The following is a 23,260-nucleotide window of genomic DNA, read 5'->3' as shown; positions in this document are numbered from 1 at the left end:
GGCAATAATTTACAAATTGCGATGGCGATGAAAAACGTCGATGCTGACCGTGCCCTCGAAAAATTACCCAAAGGACTTGTATCAAAGTTAATGCCGTTTCAGAAAGACGGCATAATATTCGCTATTGGAAAGAAAGGAAGGCAAGTTGCCAGGATTTTTGGTGTATTGTGTCCGGGAAGGGTTATCATCCATTCATTTCACGTATTTTTGTGCTTATATAATATATCCAATTAAAGTTCAAGCACGCTGTCCTGGACACACACCTCAGCTATCTGGGCTGTCTGTCCATTCCAACGGGTTAGTGGTTAGTGAGAGAGAAAAGCATGTAGTGGCCTTACACTACCCATCAAATTGTTAAAACTCGCTCTGGGTGGGAGCACATATGGGGCTGCGAACCCTGTACCTACCAGTCTTATGTCTGATGACTTAACCACAACACCACGAAGGCAGGTAAGGAAGAGTTATCAAATATATCCCCAGGCACACACACACGCACACACACACAGATACATATATACACACATCATATTGATATGCTTACCTTGTTTGACACCCAATAGTCGATCTCAGTTTTTGTGCTGGGGTGTCGTTAAACATCCATTCATTCATATATAGACACACACTACACTACACTCAGTAATGCACGCATACAATACACTAGATGATACACACACAGACAAAATACACGCAGATACAAAACATTTTGTCAAAAGGTTAAATTAAATAAAAAATCTGCACAAAAGTTTGGTTATGGGGCCATGCCCATTTTACCCTACATTATGATCAAAAGATAAATTTGAACTGTCCAATTTAAATCAATGACACATCTTAAGTTTCAAATAAAATTAAAGGAAAGAAATGTTTTATTTAACGACGCACTCAACACATTTTATTTACGGTTATATGGCGTCAGACATATGGTTAAGGACAACACAGATTTTGAGAGGAAATCCGCTGTCGACACATAGGCTACTCTTTTATGACAGGCAGCAAGGGATCTTTTATTTGCGCTTCCCACAGGCAGGATAGCACAAACCATGGCCTTTGTTGAACCAGTTATGGATCACTGGTCGGTGCAAGTGGTTTACACCTACCCATTGAGCCTTGCGGAGCACTCACTCAGGGTTTGGAGTCAGTATCTGGATTAAAACCCCATGCCTCGACTGGGATCCGAACCCAGTACCTACCAGCCTGTAGACCGATGGCTATCCACGACACCACCGAGGCCGGTCAAATAAAAATTAAAAAAAATTAAAGGAGCTATATATGTACCTATAAGTTTACGTTAAATGCACCCCCCCCCCCCCCCCCCCCCCCCCCCCCATCGCCAACAAAAATAAATAATGTTTTTGGACATCTTTTAATTTTAAGATGATCCCTAAGTCATTATCTACGAATCAAAGAGTTCCCTGGTTGCCATTGATGTCAAAATGTTTTAGTAGTTGCTTAGAAAAAATTGTATTAATTCACTTTTGGATCTTAACTGTCCTCTAATAAAGTTATCCGTAAAACTTCTACATGTTATTTCAATACCTGATTCAAAACTATGGGGGTCACAAAAAAAAAAAGAGGAATTTTTAACCTCACCCCATCAGATTTGTCTGGAATTTTGTTTCTAGGATGGTTTTGGCTGAAAAAGCTTAATTTTCAAAGATGAGCTCAATCAGACCAGCGGTTTGGGTGATACAGCCCGACCATTTTGGCAAAAATCATGAAAATTGGGCAGGGGGCCCTATATTTGAACGTCCATAAGTAAGTAATCACTGGTCCAATCTTGATGGGAATGGTATCTCTTGAATGGGAATTGCCCAATGATTGCCATTATTTTGTGAGTAGATGTAAGTTAAAGTGTGATGACCTTTTGACCTTCACTTTGACCTTGAATTTGACCTTGTTGCCCTCATGACCTTGAAATGAAACTTGGTCAGAATTATAGCCCAACATGTTTGTCACCCATGGCAATTAAAAAAAAATTGCTGTGAGTGAAACAAAATGCCTGCCTGTGACAAATTTTAAGTTACTTTTGCACCAAATAAAGATGACTGAAAGGTTATTTTGCTGTATGTAGACCTATTTCAAATGTACAAGGGCAGATAATTACACCAGGTGTATACATTTTGCCGTCATTGAGGAGCTTTATCATTAGCAATGATTTTTATCCCGCATCATCAAAGAACCATTGGTGATAACCTATGAGAATTTATATCTCAATGACTGCAGTTGACGTTTGGAAGTCTTGCCCGATGGCTTAACCACAATACCACCAAGGCAGGTAAGGAAGAGTTATCAAATATATCCACCGGCTCTCGCTCGCTCGCTCGCGCTCTCTCTCTCTCTCTCTCTCGCTCTCTCTCTCTCTCTCTCTCTCTCTCTCTCTCTCTCTCTCTCTCTCTCTCTCTCTCTCTCTCTCTCTCTCTCTCTCTCTCTCTCTCTCACACACACACCCACACACACAGACAGACACACAGACAGACAGAGAGAGAGAGAGAGAGAGATACATATATACACACATATTGATATTCAAACATATATTTAGCTAATTACTTACCTTGTTCGACACCCAATAGTTGATATAAATTTTTGTGCTGGGGTGTCATTACATATACATTCATTCATTCATATACACACACACACTACACTCAGTAATGCATGCATACAATACACTCGGTGATACACACACAGACAAAATACATGTAGGTACACAAAATACACTAAGTGACACACACAAGCTTACACTCAATACACAGTCAAAAGGGGGTATGGGGGCCTCCCCAATAAAGAAAATGGGTTAGGGTCAAGAAAATCATACAGTAAAGATAAGAGTAATTAATTTTGTTAAAAGGTTAACTTTAAAAAAAAAATCTGCACAAAATTTTGGGTATGGCACCATATCCATTTTACCCTCTGGCAGAAACCCTGTCAGTGGTGGTGTATGCAAGGATATCATACTTAATACTGAGTCTGACAATTGACATTATGATCAAAAGATAAATTTGAACTGTCCAATTTAAATCAATGACAAATCTTTCAAATAAAATTACAAAGTTTCAAATAAAATTAAAGGAGCTATATGTTTACCTATAAGTTTATCTTAAATGCTCCCCCCCCCCCCACCCCACCCCCACCATGTCCCCAACAAAATATATTAATATTTTTGGACATCTTTTAATTTTAAGATGATCCCTAAGTCATTATCTATCGATCAAAGAGTTTCCTGGTTGCCAATGATGTCAAAATTTCTGAGTAGTTGCTTGGAAAAAATTGTATTAGTCACTTTTGGATCTTAACTGTCCTCTAATAACAATTATCTCTTAAACTTCTACATGTTATTTCAACACTTGATTAAAAACTATGGGTTGTTAAATGAAGAAAGAAGACCCAAACGTTTTTTTTTAAATTTGTAATATAATAAACCAATGAAACATTATGTAACGTTATACAAATAATTTAAGAAAAATAACATTGATAATAACAGGGCTTGAACTTGTCTGCCTTTTAAAAGTTACTTCTATACCAAATAAACATGACTAAAAGGTTATTTTGCTGTATGTAAACATATTTCAAATGTACAAGTGTTGAATACTTACACCAGGTGTATACATTTTGCCGTCATTGAGGAGCTTTACCATTAGCAATGATTATTATCCAGCAGCATCAAAGTACCATTGGTGATGCTCCCAACCTATGAGAATTTATATCTCACTGACTGCCATTGACATCAGTACCATCGTTAAGTTCGAGGCCTGTATTACTGCAGCATTGATAAAGGCAAGGTTACATGATTCAGTATAATCATAGATTTTTTTTTATCATTTGTGTTGTATGTCTGTAAAAACTTTAAATTTTTATTTTATTTTCAGATGTTTGATTGCTGATGAGGTAAGATTTATTTTAAGTATGAATGAAAATTAATTCATTCTGTAAGTAAAGACATACAGGGACATTATCAGTACAGTAGACACAGCATCTTGCAAGCCTCGATCATATTTTTTGTATATAAATATAACGGATAAAATGTGATAAAATGTGTAGTTTACACAGTGTGCCAAATTAGACTGATTTCACCCAAGCTGTTGTAACTGAATGAGTCTCTGTTATTGTGACTTTTTACGTCACAGGCACCTATGTAATCCAGATTTCTGTGTAAATAGGCACAAGTGTTGGATTAGACAGATGTCACCCACCCTGTTGTCACTGGATGGGACTTTGAGACTGTGCTGGTTTACACAACAGTCTGAATTACACAGATGCTGGTCCACTGTATGTAGGTTTTGCTCCACTCCCACCTTTCCGAAATACAACGTGTCTCTTAAATTGTCAGTTTTAGCTAAATACATGTTTGAATTTTCTAAATACTGGAGAAGTGATTGCTGCCTCCACCCTCCATGTTTTGCTTTTTCACGGATGTAGAACAGTGATAGTGTTCTCCTGTTACATTTTCCCATTAGCAACCAGGGATCATTTTAATACAGATAAGACAGAACATACCACAGCCATTGTTATACTAGTTGCGGGACACTGGTTGGAATGAGTGTGATGGATCTTTGGATTGATCAGGCCGATACTAGTTAAAATCTGTGGTACAGAAAGAAATGTTTTATTTAACGACGCACTCAACACATTTTATTTACGGTTATATGACATCAGACATGATTAAAAAAAAAATTTAAAAAAATAAAGACATGTTTTATTTAACGATGCACTCAACACATTTTATTTACGGTTATATGGCGTCAGACATATGGTTAAGGACCACACATATTGAAAGGAAACATGCTGTCGCCACTTCATGGGCTACTCTTTCCGATTAGCAGCAAGGGATCTTTTATATGCATCATCCCACAGACAGGGTAGTACATACCATGGCCTTTGATATACCAGTCATGGTGTTCTGACTGGAACGAGAAATAGCCAAATGGGCCCACTGACGGGGATCAATCCCACACTGACTGTGCATTGAGTGCGCGCTGTACCACTGGGGCTACGTCCCCCCCCCATGGTACTGTGTATACAACTTCTTTTTTGTCTGGGCAAGACCATACAAAAGATCATTTGCTGCTTTCAGTAGTGTTAGTTTTAAAATCAGGGCTTGAACATAGCTGCGGTATGAATTGCCATAGTTCAGAACCTTTACTGATGGCTGGGTTTTTAAAATGTTTTTTGGGTTTTAATTTTGTATTTATTTGCATGAACATTGCAAAAGTACTAGTTTAAAATTGCTGTAGATAAACTCAAAATAGATGTAGGTAAGTGTTTTGCCTATAGCAAAAACAAACATTCCATTCCTTTCAGATGGGTCTTGGCAAGACTATCCAGGCTATTTCTGTTGCCTACTACTATAAAGATGAATGGCCCCTTCTGATCATTGTGCCATCATCACTGCGATACTGCTGGATCGAGGAACTGGAAAAATGGCTGCCTGATATCCACCCACATGACATTAACCTCATACAGGCTGGAAATGATGTGGGGTATGTATCATCAGCATCAACAGGAGCTTTTCAAAAGGGTTCAAGATTTTAAAAATAAAGTAGTAATTGTTTGTAGCTAATATATGATTTTTTTTCAAAGCAAAGGACTGCTAAAAAAAAGAGAAGAAAATCATCTAAAGGAAGTTTGTTTGCATCGAAGAGTCTGATAATCAGTGTTTAAAAAATGTTTTAGAAATTCACTAGTCCTTACAGTAATACAGTTGATAATTTCCACTAGTCCAGACCAGAAATTCACTACAAATTATGTAGAATACCGTGTATTGAAATTATTATTTTTTTAAAATCTGTAAAACAATTGCCTTTGTATTTTTTAGTGAGATATCCTCTGCTAAAGTAACTATTATTACATACGGTCTGTTGAGTCATCAAAGAAGTGGTATTGTGAAGGAGGCTCTGCTAAGCAAACACTTTAACGTTGTCATTTGTGATGAATCACACTACATCAGAAACACCAAAACAGCCACCTCTAAAGCTGTGGTGCCGATCATCAAAAATGCACACAGACGGATTCTACTGTCAGGAACACCAGCACTTTCGAAACCAGTGGAGGTAAAGCAATTTTAAATATTTATTTTATTTAAATACTAGTAAACAGTTAAATATGTGTTCAAAATATATATATATATATATATATATATATATATATATATATATATATATATATATTCCCCTATGTGACAGATGTAAAGTCTCAAAATTGCCTTTTTAATGAAAATATTTGTACAGATTTCTTCTGTGTGTTGTGTAATAAAATATATATTAAAAAATTACAAAATTGAAATATTTATGTACAGTGGTTAATATGGCTTAAAAAATAAGCTAAAAGGAGCAATTGCTAAATATTTCATAACCACTGTACATAAATATTTCAATATTGTATGATATATGTGTACATAATTTTTAATTCTTCAATTTAATTTAATTTTACTGCTAATAAAAACACTAATAAAAATAATACTGCTAATAAAAAAAGTAGTGATTTATGTTTTATTTTACTGCTAATAAAAACACTGTAAAGTAGTGATTTATGTTTTAGTTACTGCTAATAAAGTTTTAGTTACTGCTAATAAAAACACTGTAAAGTAGTGATTTATGTTTTAGTTACTGCTAATAAAAACACTGTAAAGTAGTGATTTATGTTCTATTTTACTGCTAATAAAAACACTGTAAAGTAGTGATTTATGTTTTAGTTACTGCTAATAAAGTTTTAGTTACTGCTAATAAAAACACTGTAAAGTAGTGATTGATGTTTTAGTTATATCCACAACTGGATTCTTTGTGTCCTGGGGAATTTGGATCTTGGTGGTCGTTCACGACTCGATATTGTGCTGCCAGATTTGAGTTCTTTGGAAGACAAAAACGAAGAGTAGTTGAGTATGTCCAAGTGTTTCTGTTGAGTATATAATGTTTATCAGTACGTTTAGCATGCAGAACTAAAAGGAGGTATAATCCACTGGTTCATAGAGTGGAATGAAATATTTATTAAAACCGTGGTTTTGTAGAATTCCAACCATCTGTGAAGGAAAGGATTATCAAAGACACAATATATCCATTTATGTCATTTTGAGAAAAGTACGGTTTTGCATGACATAGTGTATATATCACACGAAGCACAGTTTTAATGTCCTGTTCAATGGGCAGAGCTCGCATTTTTATTCATCCATTATTGTCGTATTGTTGCAGGGCTCGAACATTTAAGAATTTGTCTCCTACAACAATTTTAAAAAGAATTGCTATGGGTGGAATGGCCCACCAACTGCAATTTTGAGACTGCCTATAGCAATTTTAAAAAAGGTTACATTTGCAGCAAATAAACATGACTGAAAGGTTATTTTGCTGTATGTAAATATATTTCAAATGTGCAAATATTAAATATTGGCAGTTAATGTACACCAGATGTATACATTTTGTCATTGTTGAGGAGCTATACCAGTGGCACAATAGTGCCATCGATGATGCTTTCTACCTATGGAAATTTATATTTCATTGACGCCAATTTCCATCGGTGCCATCGCTAAGTTTGAGCCCTGTTGTTGAGTTGTACTACGATCCATATACCTTGGGAATTGGTGTCTATCTATCACGTTTTGGGAAGGAACTATTCATCTGCAGAACAGTATTGCAGCACTGTTTGGCTCTCTCACCTTGGGAACCAATTTGGTCCAAACAGTCTGAAAAATATAAGGGATGCAAGGTTAAAAGCTGTTGTTAGAAAATAAATATGGGTAATTGTGATATTGATACCCCTATAGCCACATTGAATGCTTTTATTACCAGCTAACAACAAGGGCTATTTTATATACTGTTTTTCATAGTCAAGACAGCATATACCTTATATACTAGTAGAGTACTGGCTGGAACTGTAAATAGTCCACTGGGTACATGAAAGGGGATCGATCCCATAACCTAGTACACCTAATATTACAACTCCAACCACTGGTCTACATTCAGCTCCTAAAAAGTATATACCGGTGTATATTCTAAAATTTAATTTTCCTTTTTATCAATAGTGGAGCAAGCAATTTAGAAGAGCTACAAGCAAAGTTGTGTAAAATGGTCATGATACGCAGAGAAAAGAGCGCTGTTTTGACACAACTTCCACCAAAGCAGAGGCAGAAGATTTTGTTTGAACTGAAGGATTCTAGCTTGAAAAAGGTGTGTTGTGTTCAGTGTCAAGGGAATCCTGGAAAGTCATGGAAGGAACAAATTTAATTTTTTCAAAAATGAAAAGTCGTGGAATTTTGAGTTGGGTCATAGAAATTTGTGCAAATAAAAATTGGTTGCAAAGTAGAAATCAAAACATTGTATTATCATTAAATTATGTTTTTTGAAGTGATAACGTGAGGGATGTGTCACAAAATTATTTTTGTCTCATCTTTGTTAATTGTAAGACTTGGTAATCACAATTTTCATCCATTAGGTCTTATAGGGTCTGCAGTACCGTAACATAAACATTACTGTTTGATTGTAACATGTTAGAAATAGGCTAGATGTTTTGCACTGTGCTTATCTGTATAATTTTAAGCATTATTTATTTCACAAATTAAGTGGATTATTAAATAAACCATATACATGTATTTAAATAAATACCTTCCCAAAATATCACATCACAATTTGATAAATACTAAAACTTTAAAGTGCTATGTGATTAAAAACAAAACATTCTATTAGAATGTTATTCAGATTTTATTGAAATATTCTCAGTTTTATATATCTGTTGTATCATGAGAAATTGAAATATTGTCCGTTTTATATCTGTTGTATCATGAGAAATTGAAATATTCTCAGTTTTATATATCTGTTGTATCATGAGAAATTGAAATATTGTCTGTTTTATATATCTTTTGTATCATGAGAATTTGAAATATTCTCCATTATATTATATTATATATAGAGGATACTCCCTGAGTGTCTTGTGATATCATAATTTATCAGCACGATTAAAAGTATGAAATCCAAGGCTTGCTGATGATTTTTATACTTTTATCAACGAGTGCTGATAAATTATGATATCACAAGACACAAGGGGTATTCTTTTTATCATCCATTAGCATTCTTTTCATCTTCACAATTGTAAACAATGTCAGTAATGTGGGTTGAATGTTACTATATTTGGCAGCGGTAGACTCATTAACTAGCAGAACGACAGTGACGTGACATCACTAGTGATAGGTTTAGTGATGAAACATACACAGTGACGTAACAAAAGACATGATATTTCCTAGGAGAATATCGCAGGAGATACTGCAAATTATAGTTCCTGCAATATCTCCTACAAAAACCTTTAATGGATTATAAATCTGTTGTATCATTGAAAATGGTTATCATTTTTCATTATTTATAGGAGATCATCTCGACATTCGATGAATTAAAACCTCACCTTAGTCGATCTCGTAACTTGACCTGTGAGCTGTTTGACAATGGAGCCACGGAAGAGATAGGCAACGAGAACAAGGATAACACCATGCTGGGGCTCATCTCAAAACTTTACAGGCTTAGTGCAGAGGCTAAGGTATTTGTCAACATGTTTTCTGACTTTTGACATGTTCTGATAATGTGAGATTCTCGCTTATGGATTAACAAATGCATCTAAGGTTTGTCGAATTACATTGTAATGCTTAGGGTAATTAATGACAATAAATTGTTTTTAAAAAATCTCTATAGAAGTCGACTCTTCCAAACATCAGTTGTTGTTTGATCAACCTTGATCAAATGTGGTTATCATTATTTAAAATTAAAATTAATTTCCCTCTGTTCACAAACAGTACCTGTGTGCATATTATGTTCCATATCTACAGCAACTAAAATAAGTAAGGTGCACTTTATATTAAATATGATTGTTCCATTATACAGATGTTTGTAGATGGTGTTAAAATATTAACTATGCAGATATTTTCAAGTTGTGGTATTAAAACCATGTTTAGTTTCATTAAAAAGTACTCAATAAATGACTTTCTTTTTTCTTTTTTTTTAAATTACAGATAGGTCCAGCAAAGGATTACATTGGAATGTTGTGTGAAAATGAGAGTCTGAAGTTTCTGATTTTCGCTCATCATCGGGTAATGTTGAATGGAATTCAGCAGACGCTATGGGATAAGAAAGTAAAGTTCATCAGAATTGATGGAGACACTCAGCCTTCCGATAGACTGGTACAGACAAAATGTCTTCGTTGTCAACAGTTTGTTGTTTAATTTTAAACATACTTACCCTGCTGTTTAACACTTAATAGCAGCAGTAATGGACTTTAAAAGTATCATCCTTAAATATTTTTGCTTGAAATATTGATATTTCGCACATCGATGTGTTTTTATTATTCTTATGTTTATAACAGCCCAAAAAAAGAAGTATTTTGACATGTCAATAATAGCTTGTTATGTTAACAGAATTACATTGTCAGCCATTGAAAAATTATATTGGAGGAATTAGCTCCACATTTTTGGTGTATGCCTTTGTCTTTGATTTTTATTTTGCATTTTCCTTGTAAAAAGATTGTATTTTTTATATTATTCATATTGCTATTTTTTATATACATTTACGTATTACAATTTTTCTCTATTTACAGATGTATGTGCAGCAGTTTCAGTCTGATCCCGAGATTCGAGTCGCTTTACTCAGTATTCTGGCTGCAGGAGTGGTACCATTTATGTTTATATGTTTTTCTTATTGTTCAGTTGACCCAGATGACAAATCTTGGCTCAACATTGTTGTTTTTTTACTTCATGTTTCATTGACTGAAAAATCCTTGCATTCTTAAATAGTTTAATGTAGTTCAAATCACAAGAGTATTTTGTTTGTAAATATATCAGCCGAATTTTTTCTTAAATGCATGTATTTAACCATTGTAAATGTATGTAGTTACACATGTGTAAGTCTAAAACAGGTGTTTAAGCATTGTAAATGGATGTAGTTACACGTGTGTAAGTCTAAAACAGGTGTTTAACCATTGCAAATGGATGTAGTTACACGTGTGTAAGTCTAAAACAGGTGTTTAAGCATTGCAAATGGATGTAGTTACACGTGTGTAAGTCTAAAACAGGTGTTTAAGCATTGCAAATGGATGTAGTTACACGTGTGTAAGTCTAAAACAGGCTTTGTAAATTTGGCCCTTCATTATTACTTTTTTTTATTCTAAAAAAAATAGGCAGAAAGAAAAATGAAACAAAATTAGGTAAAAAAAAATGGGTATGATAGTGATATTTTTATATGTCTATTATTAGTTTTTCAATGTTGGCCCCATGAATAATTCTAACTTTGTTTTTGCAGGGTTTGACATTTACTGCCGCCAAGCTTGTGGTGTTTGCGGAAATGCACTGGACTCCTGGTGTACTTGTCCAGTGTGAGGACCGCGCACACAGAATTGGGCAGACTGGCTGTGTACAAGTCCATTATCTTGTTGCCAAGGCAACAATGGATGAATGGGTTTGGTCTTCTATCTGCAGAAAGGTGATTACTTACTTGCACAGTACATTTCAGACAGTGTGCAATTTGGAATATTTTTTTTTGAATATGACTAAACTTGTGAATAGTTTTGCCATTTGTAATTTATCTTGGAATAATTGGCTATTGCTGTGTGAGGTGATGTGTCATATCAATGGTTTGAGAATAAATATTCATCATTTTATTCTTCTCGAGCCATTCTCTTATTTATCTTGGAATAATTGGCTATTGCTGTGTGAGGTGATGTGTCATATCAATGGTTTGAGAATAAATATTCATCATTTTATTCTTCTCAAGCCATTCTCTTATTTAAGTACAGTGAAACTCCTCTAAACCGGACACCCTCGATTTTAAGTCTGTTTTAAGAGGTATCCGGTTTAGAGAGGTTCTCTTCTGTACAGATATTTAAAAATGGACTGGAAAACGTGCAGTTTTGAGGAAATTCCAGTTTACAGAGGGTCCGGTTTTGAGAGGTTTGACTAATATGTATATGCATATGTATGCGCTATTTTGTAAAGCATCTTGGAGAATATGTATCAAAATAACCATGTTTGATTCAAACATTCCATTTCTTTGCATGAACCTTAATTGAATGTGAGCACACACAAAATCCATGTTCACTAATATTATTTAATGATATGATGTTTGACCTTTCAGACCGTGGTGACGACAACCGCTCTCAGTGGCAGGGGAAAGAATCTGGAGGCAGACAAGGGAGATAAGTATCAAGTGGATGTTTTATCCAATGCAGATGCCTGGGTACCATCGAAACAATCAGACATGGATTTCACTTCATTCTTTCAGTCTCAGAGGGTGGGTATTAGTAAATAAAGTTTACAAATTCCATTGTCTGCCATAAGGTATGTTTCAGAACTGATCACGGGAAGAGGTAATTCTCTTGCACACCAATCACCCACGAAGTATATTTTTCTTTACACCAACTTTTTATATAAAAAAAAAACTTACAGCAGATAAACGAGCATGAAATAATAATTATGTTACCATCCCTTCCACCACCCATCACCCACCCTGTGTTCACTTCTGAAACATTCCTATTTGCATAATAAAGATAATCAAAATTTATCATGCAACTGGCCAATGCAAACCTTTAAATGAGTGAAGTTCAGTACAGCATATTCATGACTGAATATTAAAAGTCATTTTCTTTTCATACATAACGTGACCTCTGGTCTATTGCAGGTCATCCCTATTCCCATTGATTGTTCAAACATCCCACCAGCCAATAAATGACTAAAATCGTCCTGGTCACCCTGTTTCAGTCATGTGTTGGCGGCTTCCTTCTTTATGACTGAATGTTAAGAATAATGTTTGTCTGCTGTGCAAATGTATATATTAAATTGTTCATTGAAATTTTCCCATAGACTAGCCCAAACATCCCAATAGGAAGGAAGGAAATATTTTATTTAACGACGCACTCAACACATTTTATTTACGGTTATATGGCATCTGACATATGGTTAAGGACCACACAGATATTGAGAGAGGAAACGTGCTGTTAATGGGCTACTCTTTTTCAATTAGCAGCAAGGGATCTTTTATATGCACCATCCCACAGACAGGATAGTACATACCACAGCCTTTGTTACATCAGTTATGGAGCACTGGCTGGAATAAGAAATAGCCAAACATCCCAATATCTGTTGAATTAAATGAATAGTGGTTAGGTGAGCTTTTAACTCTTGTGGGCTTCTTATTTTTATCAAGTATTGTTTAGTTATCTACCTAAAATACTTTGTACATGTTTCAGTCTAGTGATCAGCGATGTATCAAAGACTTCTTCACGCCCCCACCAAGTGGCAAACATAAAAGAAGAGAAACGGATAAATCCGAAAATTCCTTGTCAGTCGCAAAATCAGGTGGACGGAAAAGATCTCTGAACAGGTCTGGTGATTCGAGTGTTAAGAAGAAACAGAAAACTGACTCTGTGGTTTGTTCCTTTGTCATACTGGACAGTGATGAGGAAGAGTTTGTTGTCAGTAACAAAGTCAAGTCAAAGAAATCATGGAAGTTTGAAAAAATTAAACATAGAAAATGTTCCAGTAGGTCAAGCCCAGACTCTTCATTTGAATTTGAAATTCCAGATTTCAATCTGAGCACATCCAACACTTCTGAAAATTCAGAAAACAGTTCTCCAAATGTTGACGGATTGTGTGACTCTTCAGTCAAGTGTTTAAATAAAACTGAAAAGTCTGATGTCAAAGATTTGATAAAATGTTCTGAGAAATCACAAGAAATGGATCTGACCATTGAAAACTGTGATGATTCTGCTGTTAAAAATGTTCCAGATTTCTTGCACAGCACAGAATCAATTCCTGCCACCAATGAAATCCAATGGGCATGTTCTTTGTGCACATTTCTAAACCATATTGATGTTCCAGTTTGTGAAATGTGCGATAACCCAAAAATCAAACTGAAAACCAAGAGCACGATAAAAGATAACAGTAATATAAACAAATCTTCAACTGTCCATCCAGATATTATTTCATCCAGCCCTAAATCCAAGATCATGATGAAAGGTAACAGAGGTGAAAAAAAGTCTCAGGTTGCCAGTCCAGGTAATGTAGATTTATTGACACAAATTTCATCAGAAATAGAAACAAAAACAGATTTCCTTCAGGCTGAAATGAACAATGCATGTATTTCACAAGAACAATCAATTCCTTGTAGTTTTAAGAAAAACAGTACATCTGTTCTTGCTACCCAGTCTGTGGGAGTGTTTCAAACCGAGTTGGTACACACAGATGTGAAGAGTGACACAGAATCGTGCATTTCTCAGACTACAGACAATAACCTAGACGTAGGGGCAGGAAGTGAATCGTTATTTTCTGGTTCTGAAGAAACTGTCATGAATGGTATCAATTACTCCACTTTCTGTGATGAAACCGATTCACATGATGATGTAAACCAGGATATGAATGATTCCGATATCAAACTTGCGAGTCAAGATTACGCTGTGTGTGATGTTCACAAAACAGAATTGATATCTTCACCTGTGTCTGGAGAGCTTCCTGTTATTCAAGAACCGCGATCCCGACATAAAAATACACCAAGGAGGAATGCTTTTCATTCTTGTGTAAACAGTTGTGAAGATGGACTTTGCTTAGAAGAATACGAAAGAGAACTTCATAGAAGACACATAGTGGGGTTATCACGTACAGTAGAAACCTTGTCTGACACATGCATGTCAAGCCATGAGTTAAAGTCTGGAAACAGTACACAGGTGATTTGTAAATCTTCACAGACGAATGTGAAACAGCTCTTTGAAGTGAGATCTCCACACAGTGCGACAACCTCAGAAGAAACCATGTTAACACCAGATGGTGATGGCCTGTGTTTGTCTTTAATTTCAAATGAAAATTCAGACTTTCAGAAAACACCTGACAAAAGCACAGGAATCATGGCTGGTACAGGTGATGCGGCAAGTGAAGATATTAGTGATTGTTCAATGCTACAAGCACAAAGAATGGGACATGGTCTTACTACAAGCACGCCGAAACTGAAAAGTGTGGAAACCACTCCAGGTATGTGTGACAAGGATTCATGCCGCGCTCAATATTACAAACAGTAGATTTGTTACTATCTACTAAAATTATGGGTTGGGTTATACCAAGCAGAAGCTGTTTTTGATGGTCTGTTGAATTGTTTCTTTCAATCGTTTTAAATATTGGTGACTAATAGTGTATTTTTCTAGTAGTGGCACTACTAATAAATACTAATACCACACCACATGGCAAACAAGTTTCACAACTCGGCTAATATATATATATATTTTTTATGTCAGGGTGCTGTCCAGTTTCCAGTTCGTTTCTGTACTGCTGCAGTCGATACACTGGACGAGTGTACCTGTTTGACTCGGTAAGATATCTCATCACACTTCAGTTTAACTCATTGAGTAAGAAGAGGATTACTTGTTTAATGACACCTCAGCACATTATTTAATGAGTCTGTTGACTATTTTAAGTGTACAGCTGTTAATATGATCTAGTGTTAAAGAAGACTAGCCACCTATCATAAATGGAATTCATTGTCAACAAAGTGTATTCTATTCCATGATACTATGGAATTGGGTTTAACGATAAAACACCTGCTTTGTGGTGTGAATGGCATTCAGAGTAATTTAATACAAAAATATGTTGAAATGTTATTGTAGAAATTCAATACAATAACTAACTGGACAATTTAAAAACTTTTGATAACATGATAATGTTACAGAACAAATTTGATTGGTGATGCTCGTGAGACCTAGTGTTTGAATCATAATGTGTTTGGAATAGGGTAATAAGAGTGATCTCTGGAACCTCTGTAGTTGTTCATGATGTGATATTTAACAAATAATTCCCTATATTAGTTTTTTTTTCTCTTAACACATCATTCCCTGGGTATTGTTCTGTTTTCAGGCTGGTGAGGCACTGAATGTAAATTTCTTACCACTGGACATTGAGATGGACAACATCTGTGAACTCCCAGAAATCTTACAGCTGCCAGCTCATCTGAGACAGGTGCAGAAGTTTACTCGGGAGTGGAACTGGTGAGTTGGCCATGTGGAATTCTGGTTTTGGAGGATGTAGCTCATTGGGTAGAGTACTCGTCTGAGGTGCTTGGATCATAGGATCAAATCCCCTTGGTGGACCCGCTTTCTGATTGGGGTTTCCATCCCAACCAGTGCCCTATGTCTGTTTTATCAAGAGTTGTGGTATGTGCTGTCTGTGGGATGGTGCATATAAAAGATCCCTTGCTGTTAATGGAAAAATATAGCAGGTTTCCTCTGAAGACTATGTCAGAATTATCAAATATTTGAAATTCAAAATTAGGCTTGCGCTAGTAATGCACAAATAAAACTATCATTCTCACAATTTTCAGAGACCTCACTCACTCACTCACTCACTCACACACACACACACACACACTCGCCCACCCACTCACTCACCCACTCACTCACTCACTCACTTCCTCGCTCACTTGCTCACTTTAAATCTGACAGCTGTTGATAAAATAATCTGCTGAAGTGTTGTTAGACTAGAATTCCACTCCTTACTTGTTGTATAACTAACTGTTGTCCAAATACTGTTTAATTGGGGAAATATCAGCTCACATATATATATATATAGGCCTATTTGTTTATTTTTTGCAGTTTGTCGGATACAAAGAAACGACTAATCACAAAAAGAGGTCTGATTTTCAATAGTCCACTCCTGGCCTATGAAGAAGTTCGAACAGGCAACAAGACAAACACACAAAGACATAAAACAAAAGTTTGTATTGTTCACTTTGTGTTGCTTAGTCATAAAAGCACATTTTAAAGTCAAAATTGAACAATGTAATTTGGTCTTGAAATAATTAGCCTTAATTTTATGTAAATTTTAACTGGTACCATTTCAGAAATATTTACATAAGGAATTCAATAAGTTTTTTCAGTCTTATCATTTTGAGAAATTGATAGTTGATTGTGACAACCAATATGTAAAATATCTGGATAGGAATCATGTTTAGTTTTCAACACAAATGTGCTCTAAAACTTGCATTTTTCAGGAGGACATAGCAAAGACTGCTCAGCATATGGCGAATGAGGTGAATGGAAGTGTTCGTTTGATAAGAAATCCGACCCAGAAGACAACCAGCCACCAGGTAGAAAAAACAAACGAGGGTGACACAGCAAAAGGTTGTCTACAGGTATTAATGCACTGATTGCTAATTTCGAAATTTTAGGTCTGTTTTTATTTTTATTTTTTAAGCCATCGTTTTAAAAATTAGCTTTTTTTAAAAATAAGAAATCCAGTAAACTTGATCATTTATGTTACTACATTCAGGAGTTAACAATTTTACGAAAAAGCTACAAACTCATTATTTTTTTAACATTTTTATTAAGTAGATACTCAGTGTTCTCGCTGCTCCATTTAAGCGGGGCGCCCCGCCCCACTATTCCATTTTGCCGCCCTTATTTCATGTTCCCCGTCCTCCTTTATTTTTGAGCACCCTCCTTTATTTTTGAGCGCCCCTCTTTATTTTCCAGCACCTATCTCTGCTATTTCCAAATGCACTTTTTCCACACAAAAAACAACGATCAGTCTGCACATTGGACATCAAAGAAAACAAGCTGTGTTGTGTATGAAAAAGCAATTGACGAAACATTTACGACAGTTACCGTAACGTAATTTAATAGTATTTTTAACAGCCTCTATTTTGTCCAATATCTGTATCCATTTGTATGTTTGATAGACACAATAAAAGTTATATTTTATGTAAGCAATGAAAACATTTTATTTTTTACGGATTCGGCAATCTCCGATTGAAAAAAAAAAACCTCTTATTTGGCGCCAAATTTGTCACATGATCAGAACGGTCATTCTGTCTTTTGTTTCCACTAACTATCGTTTGATATTTTGTCCTCAGTTGCAGATATAATTGGTTGAAACTGATGATTTTTACTTTCTGTTATTCTGTTTATTCAGCAGTTCTTTATAAAATATTGTAAACTTTTAATTTTGAGGGGATATGAACGCTTATAAAAACAACGGAAGTGGTAGTGTTTATCATTAAAATCATTTATCTTGAGTGCCAAATAATATATACACCGTCTTTACAAAAACGAAACTACTTAAATTTTTATCAGCTGGCGATAATATTTTATCACAGCGATCGATTCATTCGATGAAGATGGAAATAACAAAAATGTATCTGACATTAGGAGATCACTTTACAAACATCTTTATTGTTTTTCGTATATCTTGAAATCTTTATTAAAAAAAATAATATTAAAACTTTGATCGGTCCAGCAAAACCGAAACTGCCCGTGAATGTCAGACCGATATCATCTTCGGTTCAATTAAAAGACGAGTCTTTTTATAAACCCCTTTGCACTTTTTTGTAGGCAAAATAAGAAGTATGTCTTTTCTCAGTCTACCAACACACAACAATATGGTAACCAAACTATTCCCCCCCCCCCCCCCACCTTTTTTTAAATTTTATTTGTTATTTTTTGAAGGGTGTGGTGCCGAGCGGCTGCCCTACTTTAATTTTCACCCAGCGAGAACACTGATACTACATGTATCAGAGTTATATCCTTCATTCTGTTAAACATATATTTGTCATGTATGATCATTATATGAAAATTTAGTATGCCCTGTTACTATTATTGTTATCATTATCATCAATTCAGTTATGAGTTGACAAGATTTCTTGTAGATTGTCTTTTGTTAATGTTTGTTTTGTTTAATGACACCACTTGAATACATTGATATATTAATCATCAGCTATTGGATATCATTTTTTCCATTATCAGCAAGAGATATTTTGTATGCACTTTCCAAAAGACATGACAGCACATACCATGGTTAGGATGGGGAAACCCCCAATCGGAGAATGGGTCCACTGTGGTGGTTTGATCCTATGACACAAGCATCTCAGGCGATTGTCTTTTGTATTCTTGAGTATTTTAATTTTGCTTCATATTTTGTAACTCACATTTTGTTGTGTGTTTTGTCAGGCTGTGACCAGTGCTGGGGTTCCATTGTGTCTGAACTGTCAGGGACCGTACAGAAACAACTTACTGCAGCAGTCGACCATCATCAATACTGAGAACGCCTGGGCCACACGCTTCTGCAGCAAGTCGTGTATGGACACACACTGGGTAAACTCTTCTTACACTGTAACACAAACACTGTCTGGAAATTTTATCTAAAAACAAACATACAAATACAAAATAAAATTTGTGTCACTCTTCGACATATATGGGTGTGTGATGTAGCTCAGTGGTAGAGTGGTTACCTTAGGTGCTGCAATGTGTTGCAAAAATCATTTGCCCCCGTGGACGCTCAGTGGTAGAATGTTCCTGTGAATAAGTTATAGGAAAAAGAAAGAAATGTTTTATTTAGCGGGATGGGATTTATCTCAGTCGGGTGAGCTTGCTTGAGGTGCTTGCATCGCAGAATCGAACCACCTTGGTCCTAGTTACAACAAGTACACCATAACTGGTCAAAGGTCATAGTGTGTGCTTTCCTGTCTGTGGGAAAGGGCATATTAAAGATCCCTTGCTGCATCAAGAAAAATGTAGCAGGTTTCCTCTGTTGATTACGAGTCAGAATTACCAAATGTTTTTGATTAGCAGCATGATATCTTTTATATGCACCATCCCACATGGCTTTTGTTGCACCAGTTGTGGAGAAATAATCCCACTGACGAGGATCGATCCTAGACTGACAGCACATCAAACAAGCACTTTATAACCAAGCTACGTCCTGCCGTCATTGGTTTTGGGATTATGTTTTCTTTCCAACCTGTTCTTTACAAATGATGTATCATAGACTGGTAATTTTTATCATGTGTATATAAAAGACCCCTCTGTTGTTGCTAACTGATAAGTAGGTTTTTTCTCTTACAATATAGATCTGTTGTCACAATTACCATACAGTAGATACCCAACAGCCGTTCATTTTCATTTTATTTCAACATATTTTCGTGCTTATATCCAATTACAGTTGAAGCACGCTGTTCTGGGCACACATCTCAGCTATTTGGGCTGTCTGTCCAGGACAGTGGGTTAGTGGTTAGTGAGAGAGAAGAGGGTGTAGTGGTCTTACATCTACCCATTAAGTCGTTAAAACTTATGTCCGATGGCTTAACCACGACACCACCGAGGCCGGTAGCTGTTCATTAAACAGTGAGCTGGGATGTCATTTAACTAACAAATCTTTTCCTTTGTATTTCAGATGAAGACCAACTCGGGATATTGCCGTGACAAAGTTTACGAGGTGGAGCACGGGGTGTGTCAGTTGTGTGGTGTCGACGCCCACGCTTTGTACTCTCACATTAGGTAATCACTTTTATCTCCCTTTCATGATTCTAACCAAAGAGTTATCTTCCCATTTTTTGTCAGTTTCACTAGTTTTCTGCTATCATACTGAATGAATAAATGATTAAATGCATGAATGGTTAAAGACACCCCAGCAAAAATGAGCTATAGGATGTCAAAGGTGACTCAATGAATAAATAAATATTGTATGGTGTTACAAATTATTGGTTATTGGTTGTTAAATAAAAAAATTAGGAATTTGGGCCATGCTTAAAACAAATAATGGTGAGCTGTAACTATTCATTATGTTATGTGTGGAATGGTCAGTATTATAAACACAGAACTGTTGGTCTTTTATACAGAAAAACCCAGGCACAAATATGTCTGAAAGAAACCTGTGAGTTGTACCGATTGTTACAAGTGATTCAGGTTACAGAAAAAAAGCTAATGTTGTCTATTATATTAACCATTTCTAACCCAGTGATCCACCAGACCAGATAATCTCAACAGAATGAACAGTACATTGAAGAAACTTAAGATGTGAAAGGGTTAACCAAATGTTTTTGCTGTACGAAATTGATTTTATAAATTATGCCCAAAAGTTTCTTATGTTAATATCAATTTAAAAAACCAAAAGAAAGTTGATAATATATATAGTTTATTCACTTCTGTGTTTAGGCCATCGGCGCATATACAACAGGTGATACAAAAATATGATTGTTATTTCAGAGACACTGCAGACCTTGAAGAGCGAGCCCGAATACTGAGCGCCAGTAAGTTTTCTTCAATGAAGTCCAGGGTGAAAGAACAGATGGTGAAGAATCCTGTAGCTGGTCAGGTAAGTTAAAACATGTCGGTTAAAAAGTTAAAGTTGGTTTTGTTTAATGGCATCACATTAATCATCGGTGTTTGGTAATTCTGACATATAGTCTTAGAGGAAACCTACTATTAGCAGCAAGAGATCTTTTTTAATTCACTTTCCCCAAAACAGGATAGCATGTACCATGTCCTGTGATATAGCAGTCATAGGGTTCTGGTTGGAAATATATCAGTTAATGAGTGGAACAGGGAAACCTTGCAGTGGTTCCCCAAACTCGTATAATATATTTTGCATGGCACTTATGCTCATGTAATTATTTAAATAAATTGTATTTTGTCTAAACTGGATTCAAGTGGAACTAATAATATGCAACAATGTATACAGTTTTAAATTAGACAGATTTCAACCAAGCTATTGTCACTGAACTGGACTTTAGATTGTACGGATTTATTCAGAAATCCACATTATCCAGATGTCAGTTTGAATGCAAACCCACTGTATTTGCGATTTTCCCCGGTTTATACAGCAATCTGGATTACACAGATACCAGTTTGAATATAATCCACTGTATTTGAGATTGTGCCGGTTTATACAGCAATCTGGATTACACAGATGAAGTTTGAATGGAACCCCTGTATTGAGTTTTCCCCAGTTTACACAGCAATCTGGATTACACAGATGTCAGTTTGAATGGAATCCACTATATTTGAGATTGTGCTGGTTTACACAGAAACCCGGATTACCACTGTACATGAATATTCATGTTTTGACAGTTTTGGCATGCAGATCACATCAGGCCGGTGTGGGAGGGAGGAGGAATGTGTGACATTGACAACATGAGGACGCTGTGCACCGTCTGCCATCTCAAGGTCACCTCTAAACAGGCGTCCAAGCGAGCAACAGTCCGCAAGTTAGCCAATGCCGCAGGAAGTGGTGACATTACAGCATTCTTTCAAAAATCTTAATATGACCTCGATAAAAAAGAACTAGCTCAACCAGCTCTTAAAGATTGCAGTCCACTCAGTTTTGTTAGCTTTAGTTTCTTTGTCCATGTTTTTCTTCTTTTGGTTTTCATAAAGATTACATGTTTTTAAAAAGAAGAAATTAAAATAAAAAATAATAACCGTCCGAACTATCACTCAAAATGAAGTTTAGGTTGCAACAGACTCAGCATTTCTAGACAAGACGATTTGACATTGAATAAATCTTTGATTTTTAAGAGCTGTATGATATGGAACCAGTATTATTTTTTTAACACTTTGTTTTTTGTTGTTTATAAATAAACGTTGATACCATTGTGTGTCCTAATGTTCTTTTTAATACAAATGGTGCATACATGGGTGGGGTGGGAGGCATTAATAACATGAGTACCGGTGAGGTACCCGATACGCCCATCAGGAGTTTGATAGAAAACTACAGATATTAATGAATGTTATGGGTATGATTCAATTCTAATCATGTGAAATTTTTGCAATGGGATGGAAGAACAGTTTGTTTTGGACCAACTACTGATGATACTGTATCCATTGGAGAAGGTGCTGTCTGATTAATAAAGTTATTGTTCTTCATTAGAAAGGGAATTTTTTTTTAGCATGGTTACTCTGGTGACATTTATATTGGCAGAGAAACAGTTTATGTATGTAATGTTAACAATACAGATGTGACGCACCACTATCCCAAGTTGTCCCTACATGTGAGGTTTGATGATCCTGTATCCACCATGGTCACCATGATCTTGTAATAGTATGCGACATACCATCATCCCAAGTTGTTCCTACATACAAGATATGGTCCGGACAAGGATATACTGTTATGTGCAGTAGACTGTGAAAAGTGGGTCACAGTGACCTAATAATAGTACGCAACACACCACCATCCCAAGTTGTTCCTACATGTGAGGTTTGATGGTCTTCTACACAAGACATGGTCCGGACAAGAAAAAGTTAACGGACAGACAACACCATATCATAATACGACCCATCATAGATGGGCATATGAAAATAGGGGCCTGTTGTTCAAATGTTTGTTAGCTTAACCAGGGTTAACAAAGTTTTAAAACCAAGGACCGAATCAATACAAATAATAATTGAAAACAATGTTGAAACTTGATTCAAAGGTTTCCATACAGAATTAAATCAAGTTTATTTTGTATTTGTGCAATAATAATTACCTATGTCATTCAATGTACACAATAAATGTATT

At 35.7% G+C, this 23,260-nt stretch overlaps 1 protein-coding gene across 1 annotated transcript; it reads left to right on the top strand.

The window, feature by feature from the left end:
- Positions 1 to 3: 3 nt before the first annotated feature.
- LOC121372751 (DNA annealing helicase and endonuclease ZRANB3-like) lies at positions 4 to 22,354 on the top strand. The gene is made up of 20 exons (XM_041499242.1): positions 4 to 140; positions 3,861 to 3,879; positions 5,293 to 5,471; positions 5,807 to 6,041; positions 6,748 to 6,866; positions 8,003 to 8,147; positions 9,337 to 9,504; positions 9,974 to 10,141; positions 10,555 to 10,626; positions 11,256 to 11,435; positions 12,087 to 12,242; positions 13,198 to 14,971; positions 15,232 to 15,305; positions 15,848 to 15,978; positions 16,582 to 16,702; positions 16,980 to 17,120; positions 18,934 to 19,077; positions 20,156 to 20,259; positions 20,968 to 21,076; positions 21,832 to 22,354. The coding sequence occupies exons 1-20, from the start codon at positions 22 to 24 to the stop codon at positions 22,021 to 22,023; spliced, it is 4,350 nt and encodes a 1,449-aa protein (XP_041355176.1). The 5' UTR covers positions 4 to 21; the 3' UTR covers positions 22,024 to 22,354.
- Positions 22,355 to 23,260: the final 906 nt, after the last annotated feature.

This window comes from Gigantopelta aegis, chromosome 4, assembly GCF_016097555.1.
Source record: "Gigantopelta aegis isolate Gae_Host chromosome 4, Gae_host_genome, whole genome shotgun sequence".
In the NCBI taxonomy this organism is placed as follows: domain Eukaryota; kingdom Metazoa; phylum Mollusca; class Gastropoda; order Neomphalida; family Peltospiridae; genus Gigantopelta; species Gigantopelta aegis.
The sequence above is the reverse complement of the archived record's forward strand: the minus strand, read 5'-3'. Positions and strand labels throughout refer to the sequence as shown.